At 33.5% G+C, this 20,645-nt stretch overlaps 1 protein-coding gene across 4 annotated transcripts in view; it reads left to right on the forward strand.

Annotated features, from left to right (window-relative positions):
• Nucleotides 1-20,377, forward strand: part of OPA1 (OPA1 mitochondrial dynamin like GTPase) — an 83,108-nt gene extending 62,731 nt beyond the window's left edge. For all 4 annotated transcript variants that reach the window (XM_037525299.2, XM_037525301.2, XM_037525300.2 and 1 more), the window contains 2 exons: nt 17,713-17,786; nt 19,936-20,377. In XM_037525299.2, the coding sequence (XP_037381196.1) occupies nt 17,713-17,777 (65 nt within the window). In that variant the 3' untranslated portion in view covers nt 17,778-17,786; nt 19,936-20,377. The remainder of the gene's footprint in view (nt 1-17,712; nt 17,787-19,935) is intronic.
• Nucleotides 20,378-20,645: the final 268 nt, after the last annotated feature.

Here is a 20,645-nt window from a genome sequence, read left to right on the forward strand (position 1 = left end):
TTTCTGTATTCAATTAGAATATAGTGTGTTGGTGTATGGAATTTGGAGAAAAGGCGGCCATCTAGAGAGTTTTTACTACAATTTCAAAGTAGATCAGGGTAGATATTGTAGAGGTTGGTAAAAGTTTGCATCCTTTTTGTTAATCTTAATTTTTTTGCCTATTTTAAATCATTTTGTCACTTTACTTTGGAAGTTCAACTAGTTGTTCTTTAACATGAGTGCATAAGCTATCAGACAAACCCAAATTAAAGTACTGCATACAGAATAGCAGGCCCATAACCTTCAAATATAGTGAGATCAAAGAAAGACTGAGGAACTGTTCCAGGTGGAAGGATACCAAAAAACAAACTTGAAATGTAATGTGTGATCCTGAACTGCATTTCTTTGCTCTGAAAGAACATTAATGGGACAGCTGGTAAAGTTTGAATGGGGTCTAGGGTTAAATGATAGTAATACATCAGTGTTAATTTTTAAATTTTGATCGTTAAATTGGGATTATTTAGGAAATTATCCTTATTTACAATATACATTTGGGGGTGATAGTGCATAGTGATAATAACTGATCTTTGTAGTGTTCCTGCATCTTTTCTCTGAGTTTGAGATTATTTTTACATAAAGAGGGTAAAAAGGGATTTGTTTAGTTTTGTTGTTTTTATTTTTAAACTGATAATGGATCAGGGCCATGTGAAACTAATTTGGAAAAGAAAACTTGAAAATATTTCTGAAGATGTTGAAATTTTGAGTTATTTCATGAACAATTTAGTAAGATACATATCCCTCCTTTCCATCTTCATTCCTTATCATCACTACCAAGTCACACATTAAACTACCTAGTCTTTTAAAATGCCTATTGTGACCTTTATGAAATTTCTTTTGATTTTGTAGCAAATTTTATTTCAGAGGATTTTTTAATAGAAATTTAAATACACTGTTGACTTAAATAATGTCTATCTGGATTCCCAGCATGCATTTAATAATGTTTCCAATCATTTATTGAAATAGACCGTAACCTAAAAAAAAATTTTTAGAGAGGGCAAGATAGGTATGTTATAGATCAATTCAAAGTTGGCCTTTCTGTTGTGATTTATAAAATATATTTTATGATTATATAAAGCAATGAATACTGCTAACATCTCACAGACCTTTGTTGGGCTGTGTTGTCTATCCCATCCCAAAACTGAGTGTCTGGGCCCTGGTAACAATTACTGGTGATGCTACCAAATTGATTTGCATCAGCACAGCATGGGATTGTTCTGTGAATGTGCTGTAGGTTAAAAACAGTCAGTTTTTAGACTTTTATATCACTCACTTGGGATTTAGAGTTTAGGGCCATTTTGTTTTTCTTTTTGAAATTCTTGTCCAATAAAACCTGAGTTACACTTTTTATTCTCTGTGTACCTTGAGAACCATTAATAAACAGGAATTGAAGGGGCTTTCCCAGTCATTTAGATCAGATCTATAGTCTTTTCCTCCTTATTTTGTAATAAATTTCTTTTTTGTTTTTGTGTTAGACCTTGAAACAGTTTTTGAATGCTTTTCCTATGCCAGATATTAGTTTAAGTGTTTTGCATTCATTCTCATAGATACAGGTGTTTTTCTCATTTAACAGATGAGGAAATGGAAATGTTAAAACTGAAACAGTAAAGCCAACATTTGAACCCAGGTCTTGTGACCACAGTGCTCAACTAGTTTGAGAAAAAACCTCTAATTGCTAAAAAATGTGAATCACATTAAATGTGTATTTGGAAGCTCCCCTAGTTAACAGTAGCCTTCATGGGGTAGGTGAGAAAGACTAATCATAACCATCCTATGTGACTTCCTATAATATAACAAACTTTGGAATTTAAACTTTCAAACTATGTGAAAACTTTGGTAGATGAAAATGGGTAAAGTCACTAAGCAGAGAGAATTTTCTTTGTGTTACTTGTAAACATGTCTTGAAGTATAGTCGTCAAATTCCTCAATAGTCAAGTAGTATCTATTGATAAGTTGCCCAAAATTTAGGCAGAAATTTTTTTTTTTAAACCCCCTCCCTCACCAGCAACTGAACCCCCGCTCACATACCAGTATCCTATGTTCTGGCTTCCAGGACAGCTTGGGGTCTTGTGTGGACCAGACAGGTCCCATCACAGGGTTTTTCTTTTTTTATTATTCACTTTATTTTTTTTTAATTTTTATTATTTTTAAAAATTTTATTTTTTTTACATAATTTTTCATTTTTGTATAATGTACGCATTTTCCTCTTGGTTATAGTCCCCATGCAATTACCCCCCCTTGTTTAATCCTACTTGCTCCCTCTGCCCCACCCCGTGATCCATCCCCCCCCCCCCCCCCGCGTTCCTCCTCCCCATAGTGTGTGTCTGGTTTATAGTTGCTTGTTGATTTTGATTTTTACTGTATTATAATTAGTCTTTTTCCTGGTCCCTTATTTAGGTTTTCTAAATTCCTGCTATGACTGAGACCATCTGGTATTTTTCTTTTTCTTTCTGGCTTATTTCTTTGAGCATGATCCCTTCCAGCTCCATCCATGTTCCTGCACATTACATGAATTTATCTTTTTTGATTGCTGAGTAATATTCCATTGTGTATATGTACCACATCTTCTTGATCCAGTCATCTATTTTTGGGCATTCAGATCATTTTATAGCTTAGCTATTGAAAATAGTGCTGTGATAAACATAGGAGTGCAGGTGCCCTTTTGTATTAATGTTTCTGTGTCCTTTGGGTAAATACCTAGGAGTGGAATTGCTGGATCATATGGAAGCTCCATCTTTGCAGGTTGAGGAATCTCCACACAGCTTTCCATAGTGGTTGGACCAGTTTCCACTCCCACCAGCAATGCAGGAGAGCTCCTTTTTCTCCATATCCTTGCCAACATTTGTTGTTGCTATTTTTTTTAATTTGTGCCATTCTTACTGGTGTAAGATGGTATCTCATTGTAGTTTTGATTTGCATTTCCCTGATTACAAGTGATGCTGAATTTTTTTTCATATGCCGTGTTTTCTCTTTGAAAAAGTTTCTTTTTAGCTCTTCTGCCCATTTTTTGACTGGATTATTTACTTTGGTTTTTGTTCAGTTTCATCAGCTCTTTGTAGATTTTTGTGATCAGTCCTTTATCACTAGTGTTGTGTGCAAAAATTTTTTCCCAATCAGTGAGGTGTCTCTTTGTTTTGGTTTCTGTCTCTTTTGCAGTACAGAAGCTCTTTAATTTGATGTAGTCCCAGCTGTTCATCTTTGCCTTCACTATCACTGCTTTGGGTGATGTGTCTTTAAAGATGTTACTGAGGTATATGTCATGTAGTGTTTTGCCTATATTTCCTTCCATATATTTTATAGTTGCAGGTCTTATGTCTAGTTCTTTATTCCATTTTGAGTTGGTTTTTGTTAGGCAGAACTTTTTAGTGTCGTGTGTTCATGTTTAGCATTTTAAGATCTGGCTGTAAGAGAGAGAGAGACAATCTTTGATTTGATTGCCTACAATGGCTGTTATTCTAAATTGAGAAGCTTTGTTAAGCTGGAATAGAAGTATTAAAATGTTTTCTAATAAACTTCAATGTATTTCTTCATATTTCTTGTATGAGTATCTTTTAGAAGATACATTTATGTTAAAACTGAGTACTTTATATCTACATCTCGTTTACCAGTGAAATATGAAAACAGTGGTAAATGTCTTTGCTCCGCTACCCTTGTATAGGTTTGTTTTAATGATATAGTTGGATGTTTTTAATGTTAAAAACAGTGTAGCTTAAAGAGGCTGGTAAATTAGAATTTTCCAATATCCGCAGCTTTTTTCTCCTGTAGTTAATTTGCTTTGCTGACTCCCTACACAAGGTGGCAACAGCTGGCCTTTTTACTAGAGCTTGGGGGGATTAGAGAGCAGGAATTGCAGCAGCGTGCTCGGCCTCTTGCCTCTGTTGACTGTTCTTTATTGTTTGATGCCTGAGCATCTCCCAGACAGCAAGCAATTGTTTCTTGAAACTTAAAGTTTGTTTCTCTTGGAAGTATACAATGCTGCTGGAGCTTGTCTTTGTGTCTCTTCACTTTCCTAGTCTCTTCTTATCCTCCATCCTGTGCATTTGCTTGATAATTAGAAAGGAGCAGTGGATACAAGTTTTGTATCTTAGTGTGCATGAGATTTCAGTTTTAACTCTAAAACTTAGAGAATATTCCACTGATGAAAATTTATTTTTTTCTTTGAGCCACCAGCTTTTGAATAACAGAAATCATTTTTATAATGAAAACTTTGTTTTTCATAATGTACTAGATTTCTGAAGTTAAGGTGATAGAAATGGAGCAGCCACACAATGAGAAATGCACCAGAGCTGCTTAAATTTCAAAAAAAAAACCTTTCATTAACTTCAAAGCATAGTTCCAGTTTATATGATGTTTACAAGAATATTTCATGCTATTTCATGAATAAACAGTAGTCAGAACATATCTAGATGGAAACTGCATCCAGAATAATTTTGTTCTTCATTTAGAAAAGAAAAAATATCAAGATACTCTTGATTTAATTTCCACTGATTGCTCTACATTGCTAAACTTCTCTCATACCTGCCATATCCTTGAGAGTCATGGGATGAAAATAGTTTGAGACAGAATCATTATAGAAAGATACATAGGATCTGGAATTTTAAATTATAGGAAAGGCAGTTGGTATCCACAACTGTTTTTACAACTAGAGAAGTAAGTCTCTAACATGTTTAGATAAGTGTCCATAAGTGATTCTTGCATGCAGCTGTGCCACACACCCTTCTGCTTCTGAGCCACTGCTCTAGGATTCCTCCTGTCCACAGTAACATGACTCACCATTGTACTAATTCAGATAAAATTAACATGTATCTTCTTTTAGTCTAGTCTGATACCATGTGTTGAAAATTGATAGTTCATTTAAACTGTATAGTAGCATGTGTGTTTTGTTTCTCTAGCGGTAGCCAATGAAAATGGTTTTTAAATGATTTAGAAGAGAAGAGGGTGGCATTGAATTATGGAATTCTAGGTACCTAGTCTGAGAGAATTTTTTTTAAGTATGGTCACAGAGATAAGAGTAAGGAGAGCAGGCACAAATCGTAAGATTCATAATCTCTATAGCCTCATTTATAACTAAATACTGTTACTGCATTTCTTTGGCCAACAATTATAAGACCTCAGTATGGCTTTTCTTATCTCTCCTAGCTTTTAGCACTTTGCTTGGTCCTCAACCAGTATTTTTCCTGCCGTGTACTTTTTTACCTACCTTCAGTCACCTACCAGTGATTGAAAACCTCACTGAGGTACTGCCAGTATTGTTTAATTGAGCAGAAGGTAGGATTCCCATTATAGGCAACTATAGATCAGCCAAAAACACATGTAAGAAAATAGAACTGTCATGTCTGTTATCATGATCTATTCTGCCAAAATGTTTGGGTTCTTTCGTAAATTCACCGTAACCTTGTATGTTAAATATTTTACATAATGTGCGCACACATACACACACGCAATCGTGACTTGTTAATGCAAGCTCTTCATTAATTCCTTTCTCTTGAAAATAAAAAATTGGGAGAAGGAAGCTCTTTTTGCCCTAAAGAACCTTGTCATGCCAGGAATTTCCATCTCATTTCTCTTCTAGAGCAGCTTGATTTTGCTGCATTTATCCCTGTACCCATCCACTAACTCACTAACAACTTAGAATCTGCCTTTCATCTAGCAAAACCACTTCTTTCTTCATCTCCAGTGATCTCTCTAATTGCTAACCCACCCAATTTATCAGAATATTTCAATAATCTTTTGTTTATTAGGACTATTTAAATTGACTGCAATTTTTCTCTCTTTTACATTTATGTACTTTTTTGGAGTGGTTATTAGTAGAAATGAGTTTTTGGAAAATGGAAAGATTGAAATGTTTTCTTCACTACAAAGTAAATAAAATTTCTTGAGCTCTTTAAGACATCTTTTCAGGATGAAAATAATTGAATTTTTAAATTCTGCTTTAGTGAAGTAAATTTTATAGCAAGGTGAAATTGTCAAATTAAAGCAGTCAAATGAAATTACTGAATTAAAAGCAAGGTGAAATTGTGAAAATATAGCTAAAGCTAAGAAAGATAGTGAAGGATTATTTTTACCTTGAATCTGTATAGATGAAGCAGATTCTGCTTTGTGTTGTACTGGGGGAGGGGGAGTAACACAAAGAATAATCCTCAGGGAGAGTCTTCTGTGTTAGAGAAGTAGTTATTTACACTCAAGAGTTCCACATGATAAGCCTGAGTTGTGTGCTTTCCAGGTTATTGATGTGAAATTCCAGACGCAAAATGGGGCTTTAGAATCAAGCACATTTTTCATAGTCTGAAGTCTATCTTTTAAAGCCAACAGTGAAGGAAATTGATAAATTGGTACAAGATTAAACGGACATTTACTTTTCAATAATCTTATGTGGGCTACTGGTGCTGCTTTACCAGCAAATGTATTCTTCTTGCTGTAAACTCACATTTTAATCCATTAAAGTAAGAAAAAGGTGAGAAATGTCTCTTCAATAATATGGGTTGAATTTTGTGTTCATCATTTTAAAATATATTTTAAATTTCATATTCTTAATTATTGTATTCATAGAAATAACAAAACTACACATGATATGATCCTTTTTTCCTTTTTTTTAGTAGTATCTCCTTTTTTTTTTTTTTCTTTATTGAGGAAACATTGGTTTGCCATATTGTATATGATTTAGAGGTACAGGTTCACTCCTTTCAAATACTGGATGGTATCACTTACATGTAGAAAATAGAGAAACAGGGGCCTCCATGGTGGCGCAAGGAGTTAAGTCTCAGCACTGTGAAACTGTTGGCAGTTACTGCAGCAGCACAAGTTCAATCCCTGTCCAGAGAGGTGACCCACATGGTGCAGCAGACCACTCCTGTCTTGCCCGCTACTCCCCTCAGCAGTGTATTTCAGTAGATCTGCCTGTTTTGCTCCCCACTCTGTCTCTGGTGAATCCTCTCACCCCATGCATCTCTGGCCTGCACCCCCCTATTGTGTGCATAAATAAATAAATATTTAAAGAAAATAGAGAAACAAAACAAACAGATAAAGTCAAACCTGTATGATCAGTCCCAAAAATGACAGAATATTTTTCCAAATAACAGTTTGGTGATTATGACTCCAGGATTATGATTTCACAGGAACACATAGTAGTTGCTTATAATAGTATCATCTCACTGTTTTAATTCTCTCATTTTTGGTAACTATCTGTCAGGGATCTGTCATCTGTGAATGAATTGAAATCTTTATTGAACTAGTGAAGTTTTCAAGCTTATGCAACCCATCTAAGGTAATCAATTTTCTCTGCTTTATTGTTACCTGAGTGTGGAAATAGTCCATTTTAATTTCTCCTAGAACAACTGCTTCATCTATCTCCTAGTTTTATTATACTGAGCTGTAGAGAGATGTTTGCCATTTTTTACTCACTTCAGTTCGATCTCCTTTCTGGGCCATGGAATTCAAGTCTTTCTAGTCTCCTTTTATTGTCACCACTTCATATTCTGAGTCACATGTGCGGACTGTACTGTCTTCACTCAGTACACTATCAGAATTGTAGGAGCTTTTGTTTTAAACCTTTTTCCTGTCACTGAACTAATTGTATGCATTGCAGAAATTAGAAAACCTAGATGGCATAATATTTAAAACAATTGCCACTACTCAGAGATAATGACAGTAACTGTATCCTAACAAATTTTTCAATTATTTATGTTCTTAAGGACATAACTTCTGTAACATTTCTGAACAGTTGTTCATGAAGAGATCTTGGTTTGGCTCCTTCTTATACCCACAGATCATCAGTTTGTTGTCATTGCTCCTATTTCTGGTTTCTCAATATCAGAGAAGGCTAAGTTTCTCTTCCTTCATATAAATGTATTTCAAAATAGACAGCATTAGTAAAAATAAAACATATGGTGCCAGTTATTTTAAAAAGGTCAAGTATCCAAAAGGCTATATTGTGGCTTAACAGGTACTAAAAATCACTCTCCTTTCAAAGTCTCCCCACCTGTTCTCAGGCTCCTGTACTTTCTGTGTGTGCTTAAGGTTCCATTATATCACTCCTTTTCATCAAAGATGTTCGAATCATTCCCATCTTAAAACTATTAGATATTTTTCCATGTACTCCAACTATTTTCAATATTGTTTCTCCTTTACACTGGAAACCCTTTTAATGTTTGCCTGCTGTCTCCACTTGTAACTATGAAATTGCTTCTTAACTGTAATCTTTCATTCTCACTTATACTGTCCAAGACTGCTGACAATCAAGAGAAAGCAATGAGCTAGGCAGCATTCAGGAAATGAAAGCATTCTCATTTAGCGGTATCATTTGGTACTTTGGAATCCAAATGCTGCTTGGAACTCTGTATCTGTCCCTTACCTTTGCACAGGCCATTACACTTTATAAGTTGTGTTATGTTTGTCCATATGCTTCATAAAAGCATGAGACTTGCAAGGTATTTCCCCCATTGTTCAAATGAGGAAATTAGTGTACATTGAGGGTAATAATTTAAAGTTACATAAATACTCATGACAAACTTGGAACTAGATCGTATCTTTTAGATTTGTTTTGGGATTCTGTTCAACTTCAGTCTCTGAGCTTTGTGCTTGTGTGGGACCCTGAAAAAACAGGTTTGTATAATTTGGCTTCCTTTTTCTGTTATTTTCAGTGTGTTAGCTTTTAGAGCTAAACTAATCATCAAGAATCTGGAACCAAGAACTTGCCTCCTAAAGACATATATAGTGGTTTCATTCTTTAAAAAGGATAACCCAAGTTTATAAATCTGTGTATTCTTACCATTATTTGAATTTTGTGATTTTTTTTCTACAGAAAATAAAACAATATCTGAAAATTAAAATGTGATTTTCTGAATCAATGAATATGTGAAATTAGTTCTGAACTTATTTTCACTTCTTTCAGCCTTCTTCTGCATTACAGCCAGTATCAGTAATAATACTTACAGAGTTGTGAGAAAGAACTGAAAACTTATGAAATCAGCCTAACAAAACATCAAGGCCTATTGTCTCCTTGTGATAAGTTCAATAATACTTTGTCCTAATCTAATTTAAGAGATGTAATTTTATTTCTTTTTTTATCTCATTTAATTCATAACTTTACTAAAGCCTGTGATTTTTAATTCCATATTTTTACATAAACTTTTAGTTTTGTTCATAAATCAGAATTGCATTCTCCATTCTTATATTATTTGCTTTCAATTTTAAAATTACATTAATGAGCTGTTTAAGAATCATTCTTATGATTCATTTGTCTGTTACGCCTCCTTTTTTAAAGCTTCAGCACTGAAGGTCTTTTGACAAACCAATATTTATAACAGTTTGACAGCCGCATGAGGAACAGCATTTGTCTTTGTAACAGCTTGAAGAAAGACCCTTTCCAGGACCCAGTCATGCAGTTACAATCTTGACCTCTTTCTTATGCTGGGAACATACATACAGCAGCACCTCCCATGTGTTTTCTTGTCCCATTGACTGTCCATTCACTTCCCATCTGTTTTGCAGTCTTAAAGGAACAGAAGGGGCCCTCTTCTTATAAATCTGTCTTTACTGGTGATAAATGATGTCCTGTCTCTTTAAGGGCTGCTTGGGTGGTTTTCTTTTTCTTAAAATGTTTCAACTTTACTCCTAACAAAATTCAAAGTGATACGTACTTTTTAAGAGTAAGAGGAAAGAGAAAATGGTGGATTATTTTTAAATATTTTTGCTTTCTTAAGACAAAATATTTTACTCATCAGAGTAAAGCTTTTTTAGCCTTTTCAATTACCTAAATCATATTTTTATAATTGCATTGATATTTAGATTTCTCTGTGATAACAAAAGGAATGCATTCATTTTGAAATAGTGTATTAAACTTTATTTTTTGAAGAAAATAAAGCAAGGTATTGATAAGTTAGCATATAAAATAACTTAAAGCTTTTTCCATCATAATTTGAGTTGATAAATGTAATTAATATAGAATATTTTATGTACTGAAAATAGAATAAAGTAGTAAATAGTAGACAATTGTGGTGTTATGGTAGATATTATCTAACTTCTACATTTAACTCCATAAAAATTTATAATTTTTCTTATGTTGCTGAAAATACTATATATATTTATATCATTAAGCAGAAATAAAAATACTTTTCTCCCATAAAGAAATTATTCATAAGACATAAAAAGTGACAAATATTATTGTCTCCCAAAATTTTTCCTAATTTTACTGATACAAAATTCAAAAATCAACCAGTGTAAAAAGTCTGCTTTTAGAATATTACTGTTGTATGATTCACCTATCTAATGGTATATCATCTATAAGCTAACTAATTCATCTGTCAATTCACTGCTTTATCCTAAAAATGATTGAAGGCAGCTAACAAAGGCCTATCCTGTATAAAAGGTAAAAAATATTTAAAAGTAAAAAGTTGCACAAAAGGGGAAAAAAGTGAAATAATGTGAAACCTAACATAAAATTAGTATCCCCTCAAAATACATGCCTACAGGTTCTGTGTACTTGTAAGTAATTTACAAATTTTGGCTTGAGCTTCCTAGCATCAGATGCAAACTAGAAAGCAAAGTTGACTATATGATTTATGGGAGCTATCAGATAACATAGATATTGCATTGGAGAAACTTAGATCTTCTCAAACACACCTGAGAAAACTGTCCCCTTGTAAAAGGGATATTGAGTTACATGACACAGTGAATCAGGTGGCTATATATAATCATGAATTTCATGGAACTCTATTATAATGTTCCTTAATGTAAGTTGACCACATAAGCAATTCTGGGGGAAGTCAAAATGATGTAGTCTAGATACATAATTATTTGGTTTGGCTTTTATCTCAAGTTGAAAAAATATATAGAAAAACAGAAAAACTGTACATTCCCTATATAACCTTCCATAAATATTTATTGCAACTGAGCCTTTTAGTGAGTATTCGGTAGCAAAAAGTTTAAGGTTTTGCACTCATTGATATTAACAAGCATTTGGAATGGTGCTACTCATTATTAGGTAAGGGTAGATCCATAAGAATTAAATAGCTAGCTGAGCTGAAATTAGGGTTGCCATCCACTTAGGAAAGTTGGAGAGCCTAGCCAATACAAAAGCCTGAATATAAGGCTATTCTGTGTTCATCTGTACTGAAGTCCTTGGGGGAATAGGCTTCAAAATATCAGGAAAGGATTTGAAGAGATTTTGATTGTACTAGCCAAAGGGAGTCTGATAGAAATGCTCACAGTAAAGAGTTCAGAAAAGGAAAGCTGAATTTATCTATAAGTCACTCACTGTTGAGCTGTTCACATATTCAGTAGATGTAAGTTACTTTACAGACCTTATTATGGGAGTTTTTTACCTAAATAATCATTCTGGGATTTGAAAATAGCAAATTGTTTTAATAATCATCTTTAATGTTTGAATTAAGTATTGACTCTGTCAGATCACTGAACAATGAATGAATGAATGAACAGTGAATGAATTATTCATGGACCTCTATTACATAGCAAGTGCTGTACTAGGGTGACTGATTTTAAATGACAGACTTTTGTAAGTAGGTAAATTCATACAAGCAGTCTGACTGATTCTGCTGGGGCGGGGGTGGGGAACAGTATAATACTGATCTTTCCAAGATGAATTATGTAGTCTTGTGAGAACAATATAATTTGTGATTGCATTTTTTTATTGACAGTGTGACATAAATAAGAAGATGCTAAGGAATAAACAAAAGACCGCTATCATGTGTAAAAAGATGTAATGAAAACATATGATCAGTTAGAATAGTACATTTCAGTCCTAAAATTTAATGTATAGGCTTTGAATTCTTCTGGACAGAGTCCCTCTTTTTATAGATAAAGAAAGTAGGACTGTAACTGATCTACAGCCAAAAAGTTAAGGGCAAAGCTGGTACTAGAAACTTAATTCTCTGATCACATTATTGTATAACTTTCAATATGTTATGCTGTTATCTTTATAAAAATGATATAAAGTAACTACCCCCATTTACTATTAGAGGCATTAGACCAGGGATCCCTAACATTTATTTTTACTTCAAATTCCTTTCATTATTGTATATGCCTATGAAGTCCAGGATTTAGTAGATTTGTGTACATTAATACACTTAATACTCTTTATAATTAGAACCAGTTACAATCATCTCCCCTACTTAGCCTAAATATATCATTATGAGAATAGATGTAGTTCTAGGCCAGATATTTTCATTTGAACTTTTGAAGCAATGGAAATAGCTTAGAGAACTATATTACCATCTTCTCAGACCCCAGAAGTCTGGGACCCCACCCAGCTTTGAAATTCTGTAGAGTAGTGTCCCTCACTCCATCTGTGGGTTCACTTTCTATGGTTTCACTTACCATAGTCAACAGAGGTCTGAAAATATGTGCAATAAGATATTTTGAGAGAGAGAGGTATCATGTTCATGTTATTTTTATTGCAATTTATTTTTATAATTTTTTATTGGTTATTGTTATTTATCATAGGTATGCATGTATAGGAAAAAAAAAAAACATAGTATATGTAGGGTTTGGTACATCCAGAGTTTCAGGTATCTACTGGGTTTCTCGGAAAGTATCCCCCAGGAATAAGGGGGAGGAAGACAACTATACCTTTCTTAAGCAGGAAATGATGCCTCCTTCTGTGACAAGGAGTGTTCTGTTTATCTTCATTAGTGAGTTTGTTTTATGACTTGTCGTAGCTATTTGTGGGGGAAAAACAACAGTGCCAGGACTCCAAAGGTGTTAAATTTAGCTATATGCTTTTGACTGTAAGTACATCTCTGGTTCTTCCTTTTATCTGGTGTAAAAGGTGCACATTTTTTCTTGTGTCAAATTTAATATATTTTTTAAAGATTTATTTACTTATGCATACAAGAACTGGGGTCAAAGCCAGAGGTGGGGGGGGTGGTGATTCACCAGAGAGAGTGGGGAGCAGAATCGGCAGATGTCCTGAAATAACACTGCTGAGGGGAGCAACAGGCGAGACCGGAGAGGTCTACTGTGCCATGTGGGTAGCTCCCTGGATGGCCTGTAGGTAGTGCTGCCAGTAGCTTGATAGCACTGTCTTTAATTCCTGTGCCACCAGGGAGGCCCTAAATTTAATATTTTGAATGTAATTTTTGAGAATCATATATCTGCTCTCTTATTTACTTTTTCTTTCCTTTCTTCCCCATGCCCCAGATGATTCCTTTAAATACTGAACTTCTGAAGGACACTTATAGTGTAACGATTTAATAAAAAGCAAGCCCTTTCAGGAATAAATGAACATGTATTTCATAAAGAAGTGTTGATTTTCAGTCCCTTAGTAAACATTTTTTTACAGTTGAATTTCATATGTAAGGTGTCCTTGATCTGTATATAAGGTATGTGTGCAGCATGTTATAAAACAGGTCTGCTAAGGTATGTTTGGGTCTTTGGATGTGTGGCTTGCTTAAAGTACACTGCTTTAGTAAGTTTGCAGCTTTTTTCTTCATGCTTTCTTTAAAAACATCAAAAGTTATAAAAGGTTTATTCCAGGGCATATGGTAGTGTTTTGTGTGTGGTTCTTTGTTGCTGTTCTAAACTGTTATTAACCACTGACGTGAACCTTCTCCTGGGTTTGGCCTCTTGGTATTCACAGTGTATTCAAAACCTAATTACAGATTAGTTTATATTTGAGACTTTTAGAGCAAGTATCAGGAGACTCTAAAAGAAAATGAGAGTAGCAGTATCATTTCATGTGGAGATAAAGAGACCTAAACCATGAATGGGTGTCAAGTCATCTGAAGAAAAGAAAAAAGAGAAGGAACTTCATTCACTGAGACTGACGGTTTATGAGTTGGGGATTATGGGTATATATTCATGACTCAATCAAGAAACACAATGAATTGATGTTTGAGATAGTTCATCTTTTAAGTAAACATTGGATAAATGGAAAGTAGATTCAGTATTCACTACATGTGGAATTGACTAGTTCAGTGTAATAGAAATAACAGCTTGTTAATCCCTTCCTGGGTTGGTTTAATTTATCCAGTAAATCACAGATTTTCTAAGAATTCTCTTGGAGTATTTAGTACACATAGTTAATGGAAAAGGGAGTTTGCTTTATGATTCGTCATACTATCACTACACATATTTCTGTAAGAAAGTAATTTCTAATGAAATAGTTAAATGCAGTAAGATACTGGAATTTGGAAATAGTATAATACAGGGACATTAAAAGGATAAAGTTTTAGTTGCTATCATTCAGCCTCAATTTTCTTGAATAACTCTGTGTAGTCAAGTGGCATGATTAATATATGAGACAATGTTGAAAAATGACTTTACAGAATTTAAAATGAATGAATTCAAATATGTGAAGTAATGCTGCTTATATTTGTATTATATAGTTTCCTGGCAGAGCATGAAATCTACTCAGTTTCTAAAGTTGTGTGTCTATGGTCATCATGTATAAGGTCCTTCCTTCCTAATAAGGTGCAGTAAATTAGGTTGAAGTTTCTTTTTTCCACTGGTATTATGTTGGGAGATCTGAGTCTTTTCTGCTCATGTCTGTGTGGTGCAGAGTGACCCACCAGCTTTCATGACCTTCATTGTCCTTATGCCTCTTGTCCCCGGACTTGCTTTATCTCTTGTGGTCCTTGCTTCTGCATTCTTAGTCACTGATATAACATCCAGGAAGCTTGTCATGTGTTTTTTTTCTTCTTCTTGGTAGACTGCAGAGTTATTTTCTGTGCCATATTTTTGTCATTTATCAATTAAGTATTGAATATGTATTGTGAGCCAGACATTGGTCACCTTTCTTTGTCTTAAATTGTTGTTCAAATGTGCCTAGTCTTCTGAAGAGATAATAATATTCAACAGAGTACAATTGTATATTGTACATTTTTTAGTTATTCCTAGATACAGAACTATGAAGTAGTGCTCCATAACTATTCCACTCCTGATTTTGACCAAAATATGTGTTATTTCACATAAAACTAAAACTTACAACACACATACTTAAAATAATAACATTCATTTTGTTACCATTTACAGTCTGCAACTTTAAACTGTGTTTCTGAGGCAGGAATATGGACAAGGTTTACTCTGCAGGTTTAATGTCCTGAGCTTTGGCAGTGAAACCTGAGGGACTGTGTGAAGACCAAATGAAATGTAGAATTTGAAATTACCCAAAGCGCAATAGATAACTTCATACATAGACTTAGAACGCAGTTAGAGAGAAAGCAAGAAATGCTTCCTAAAGGCAGGCTATCATCTGTGTCTTCATGTAACTCCATTAAGTGTGTTTTATAAGTGAAGAAATAACAAAGAAATTGTTTTATTTTGTGTTAATAGGACACATTGATCACAGGTATTCTTTTTGAACATTTACTTCCTTCCCCTACCCCCATTACTTCCTAGAAATTTACTCCAAGACCCTTTGTTTCATTCCTGAGGTTTCAGGGCATTGTGGTAGAGTCCTGATATTCTAAGCTATTTTATAAAAACATAGCTTTTTAAAGGGAAATTTGGTAATTTTTTATTTTGTGGTTTTCATTTTGAAGTCAATAGTACTTTTAAGAAAAACATTGCTTATCTAATTTTAGAAGAATTTGATTTAGAGTCAGACTTCACAGAGTTAGACTAAGTCTGCCTCAGCATGGCTTTTGGTCTCTTCAGCACAAGTGGGTCTTGCTCTGAATGCTCTTTCCAGGGATGCTGCTGTGCTAGCGCACAGATAGTGTCCCCCTGAAGGTGGAGGTCGTGGACAGGGTGAAAGAATAGAGAGCTGGCCCTGCAGCTGCCTGATTGTACTCAGATCAGGGAGCAAATAGAATCAGATTTCTCTCTTCACATAATACAGTTTTCCCAGGTAGAAAGAATCCTGGGGGGAATGTTTAGAGAAGCTGCTAAAGCTCTAAGCACCCATTTTAGACTTCCATATGTTGTGCTACTTAAGGTAGATAATTTTTTAGAAACCCATCCATTTCTAAAACTGAGGTGATTTAAAATTTTTTTTTTTCCTATTGTCTTCCTTTTTAAAAATTCTTCAACTAAGGAACTGCATTTCTGTAGGATTTACCAAATACTCATTTAAGAAAATAGGTGAAGCTGTTCCTAAAGAACTAGATGAATTGATTTAAAAATAAGAATGTGGCCTTATTTTGAGAAAGAAAGTGTGTTTACTGGTGTGACTGTTGGGGAAAAAAATACACACCACCAAAAGTACTTCTAAGTGATGGATCGGGATTATTTTTCTAGTTTGTTTAGTTTGATTTTATATATAAGGAGTTAGTGCTACCTTTGTGGTGACTCTTAGCGTATTTTCTCAGTGAAGTATTTGATCAAAAACAATAGCACTCTTTTCCTATAGATTCGTATACATCTCAGTCTAATACCAATGACTAGAAGTGTTAAACTATTGGAAAAAGAATGCGAAGACGTGATATTCTATATATGCAGACCTTGCAAGCGCTGTTGAGTTCCTACAGTGCTAATAAGCACTCACAAAAAGGGCCATTCTTCCTTTTATTGTGTACTCATCATTAGCACTGGCTCACTGATTAAAAAGGGGGATACTTATATCTTCAGTTGCAGATGATTTCTTTTTAAATGAAGAATATAAATGTTGAATATCAAATGCATCTTAAATGATATTTCTGTAGTATAAAGTAGAATGCTTTGCAGTTTGCCTCTAAATCACTAGTTCTGAAATAGTCACTTCATTTTAATTGATAATTCCCAGTAATATGTTTAACAATGATAAATGAACAAAAATATTTATTAATATGCTCAGTGCAACCTATATTTTAAAATAGTAGTTGTACGATTAAGTCAGCAATGAAATAATAACTTTTAATATTATGAGGTTGACATGTACAATAAATAGTTTATATTTGTGAAGCAATTCTTTATATCACAAAGAGAAATTACAGATTTTGTTTGGAACTCTATAAACATAAAAATCCACAATCAATTAAAATGTAAATTTGTCTTTAGTGGCTCTGGTTTTTTAAACTTTCCTCATTCACAGCTGGGAAAGTATAGTTTTATGTATAATGCAAGTTATTATTGCCCTTTTTATGTTTGTTGCAAATATTTCCTACATTTTGTTTCATCTTTTAATTTTAGGGCATTTTGATATAGAACATGCACATAGAAATTTGCTCAGATTGGTTGCTCTTTTTCTTTGTAATTCTTCCATTACTTTACACCTAGAAAGTCACTTAACCAATTTAAGTTTAAAACCCAACTGTATTTGCTTTGATTTTTAAAGATGCTTTAATTATTTTACATATTCCTCTTTTCCAAATATTGCTAACTGTGAGTCCATGAACTCTAGAGAATCTGAGATCTCCTTTAAATTCTGTATATAATTATAAATTCTGTATATAATTATTCTGTATATAATTATGCATATAAATTCTGTATATAATTATAATATGTAATCTACATGTTCTTTTCTCTATGAAACATTCCATAACTTTTACTAGACTCTCAGAGACACTTGTCAAAAATCTACCTCCCTTCTCTTCTTTCCAAAAAATTGCTGAGTTACTACTACCATACATAAGAACTTTATTTGGGGAAAAAAATAAAAGTTTGCTTTTTGGGAGGAAAAAAATTACTTCTCCCAAATAGTTTAAGCATCCCAGATAATTTATTGACTAATTATCTCCTATGATATGTAATGTCTTGAAAAATAAATTTGTTTTTAACTATTTATTATCTCTATTTCCACAGAGAAAGTTAGAGAAATTCAAGAAAAACTTGATGCTTTCATTGAAGCCCTTCATCAGGAGAAGTAAATTATAATAGTGAGTGAAATTCTATAGTACTTTGGTACTGACTAAATGCAAAATTTTTATTTTAAACGTCACTTAATAGTTTATCAATCTATCTTGCTTGCCTGTTAGTAGTAAATAAAAAATTAAATAATATTAATGCCAGAAATCTCTGAAGCTAGAGTCTAAGTTTTATATGTACAAGTCAAATAACTTGATTGAATTCTGGCTGGACGGAAAATACTTGCTACAATGCATTTTGAACAGAACAAAGGTGAACACAGCTAACATTTTTTATATGTAGGTGGCTCAAATTTTTGCTTGTAGTAACTAAATTATAACTGTTCATGTTCACTGGATTTTTATGTATGTTAACTTGCAAAGCATTTTAATTGACTTGAAAAATTTTAATTCTTAATTTTATTCTCTTATGTTTAAAAACATAGATAATTCTTTTTCCTATTTAAAGTAATATTATATGACCTTAGAATTTGTACTCTACTGAATGTGTGGACTCTATTGTCTAATTCTATATTATTATATGCACACTTCCAATAAAATACTGTATATTTTAAAACTTATTCATAGCATAGCCAATTAATTATCACCAAAGAATTATAATTAGTAAGTTTTTTGTTTTTATTGAAGAAGTTGAAAAAGGGGACATACTATAGATCAGTTATATAAAATATTTACTTAAATCATTTTATTGGTTACCCTTACTCCATAGACAGCCTACAACCAAGTAAGACGGGGAAAAGTAGAACTATGAAAGATTTCCTCCCTAGCAACACTTATTCAAAAAGGTCCTTAAACCAAACTGCCTACTTTGTTCTATAGAGGAAATGTATTTGCAAAAGCAAGCTAGAAAGGGAAGCACAGCTCAGATTGGGCATCACTCAGAATAGGACGCTAGCAATCAGTAAGAGAAGTTAGAAAGCTTTAGAGTAATGCTTTGTTTGTATCTTCCTTAAGTTTTAAGACGTGTGTGTGTATGTGTGTGTATATATAATACCCTCATAACTAAATATCAATCATTTCTAATTCAAGTCAAAAATAACTCAATATTTATCTGTATAGGTTTATAAATGTTTTATACATCTTCTGTGTATGAACATTTTCTTTCAGAACTATCAAGTGTTATAACAACTTCCTTGTTGTCATAATTACTATTAATAGTTAATGTTAGAGATAAATGTTTTTAGGCGCCTCTTGACTTGGAGATTTTCCACTTCAGCACCAAAGGACACTTGATATTTTTCACTATTAGTGGGTTATCGGACGTCAGAGCTTGGTGGGATTTGTGAATGTCATAGTTGCCTCATTAACGATAGGAACTAATTATCTTTTTTAATGAAAGGAGAAGGCACAAAGCTAACTACTGCTTTACAGAATAGTTAGTGACACTTCCTTGAGCTGGTCAGTAGTTAGATCCAGAGTCACTGTTACTGCTGATAACATACGTTTTCCTGTATGAGCGTCTGGTCTGAGAGCAATAGGGCAATTCTACCAGCCAGACTATGGCGAGCCTCATTTATGGGGAGCCCAAGTCCTGAATAACTGCCCCAGCTTTCCTTGTTCCCTGCTTGTCTACATTCTCTGAGATCTTCCAACCCTTGAGATTTATGAACTGTTAAAAATACTGTGAATTTGGATCTATAAGAATTGATCTATTTTATACCCTGCACTGCCATTTAACAGAATAAATCTGACAGCATGATAGTGTTGCTTCATTCTGAGCATTTTATAAAAGTTACCAAGCATCTTAACTGATAGTTTCACAGTCATCATTTCAACATGTGTGGAGTAATCCTCATCCTGATAGTTTTTACCTCTTTTTAAATAGATTTAAATAACTAAATCTGATACTTATTTAAGTTGTTTACATTCAACATAACCATACCTTTACCATAAATTCCTGCTACTGGTTAATTTTACATACTATTCTTATAGCATTTTTTTCTATATGAAATGAATTCCAGTTTTTTTTATTTGTACATCATGTTTGATACAATTATGTTATATTGTTATGATAGGTGATATTTTAAGTAATTCTAATAAAACTAGCAAATTAAGCATTTAATCTATAGTATTTTTATGATCATGCAGTGGTAAAGTTTGCTTAAAAATTTTGCACTTGTCTCCCCATACCTAAATTTATCAAATGTGTTTATTTTTACAGAATCCTGCTCATAATATAATTGCCTCTGCCTACATTTGAAGAAAGGAAACTCCAAAGTCTTTTTGTTGTTGTTGTTCTGCTATTCTACCTTTCTAACATAAAATAAAGTCATGGGATAAAAATAATTTTATGTGTGTTAGAGGCACTTCAACCGTCAGGTGCCTTTTGAATGGAAGAACAGTGGAAACGGCATTAGCATGCTATTTTATTGCATCAAAGTGACAAATTGGGATAATATAAGTGGTGTGGCCATTAGATTTAATCTTTGAAGATAAGAAACTTGCCCTTATGCTTGTCTCATTTATGGTGGCACAGGTTCAATGGATTCATTAGCTGATGCTACTTGATGTCAGTTTCTTTTCCAGAAAAAGAATGCTAGGTGTTTTAAAATAAAATTTAGAATTTTCTTAAAGCTGTCAATGTATATAAAATGATGGTAACCCACAAAGTTGGTGTCTATAGCTGTAATGTTCTATATCCAGAAACTATTTGACCATGATAATTCAGTTTATATTCACCATGTAAAAGTAAACCAATTAATAGAAAAATCCCTCAAATAGGTTAATTTGGATTACAGCAATGCCATGTACATTCAGAGGAGATTCCCGTCCTTAACTCACAGTTTAGAGAGTTAGCTTAGAATCCAAGTCAATAGCAGCTGCCCTGTTTGGTTCAATTGTTTTTGTACTCTCTGTGTCTATTTGAAATTA

This window comes from Talpa occidentalis, unplaced genomic scaffold (assembly GCF_014898055.3).
Source record: "Talpa occidentalis isolate TD23 unplaced genomic scaffold, MPIMG_talOcc4v2.1 talOcc4.4, whole genome shotgun sequence".
In the NCBI taxonomy this organism is placed as follows: domain Eukaryota; kingdom Metazoa; phylum Chordata; class Mammalia; order Eulipotyphla; family Talpidae; genus Talpa; species Talpa occidentalis.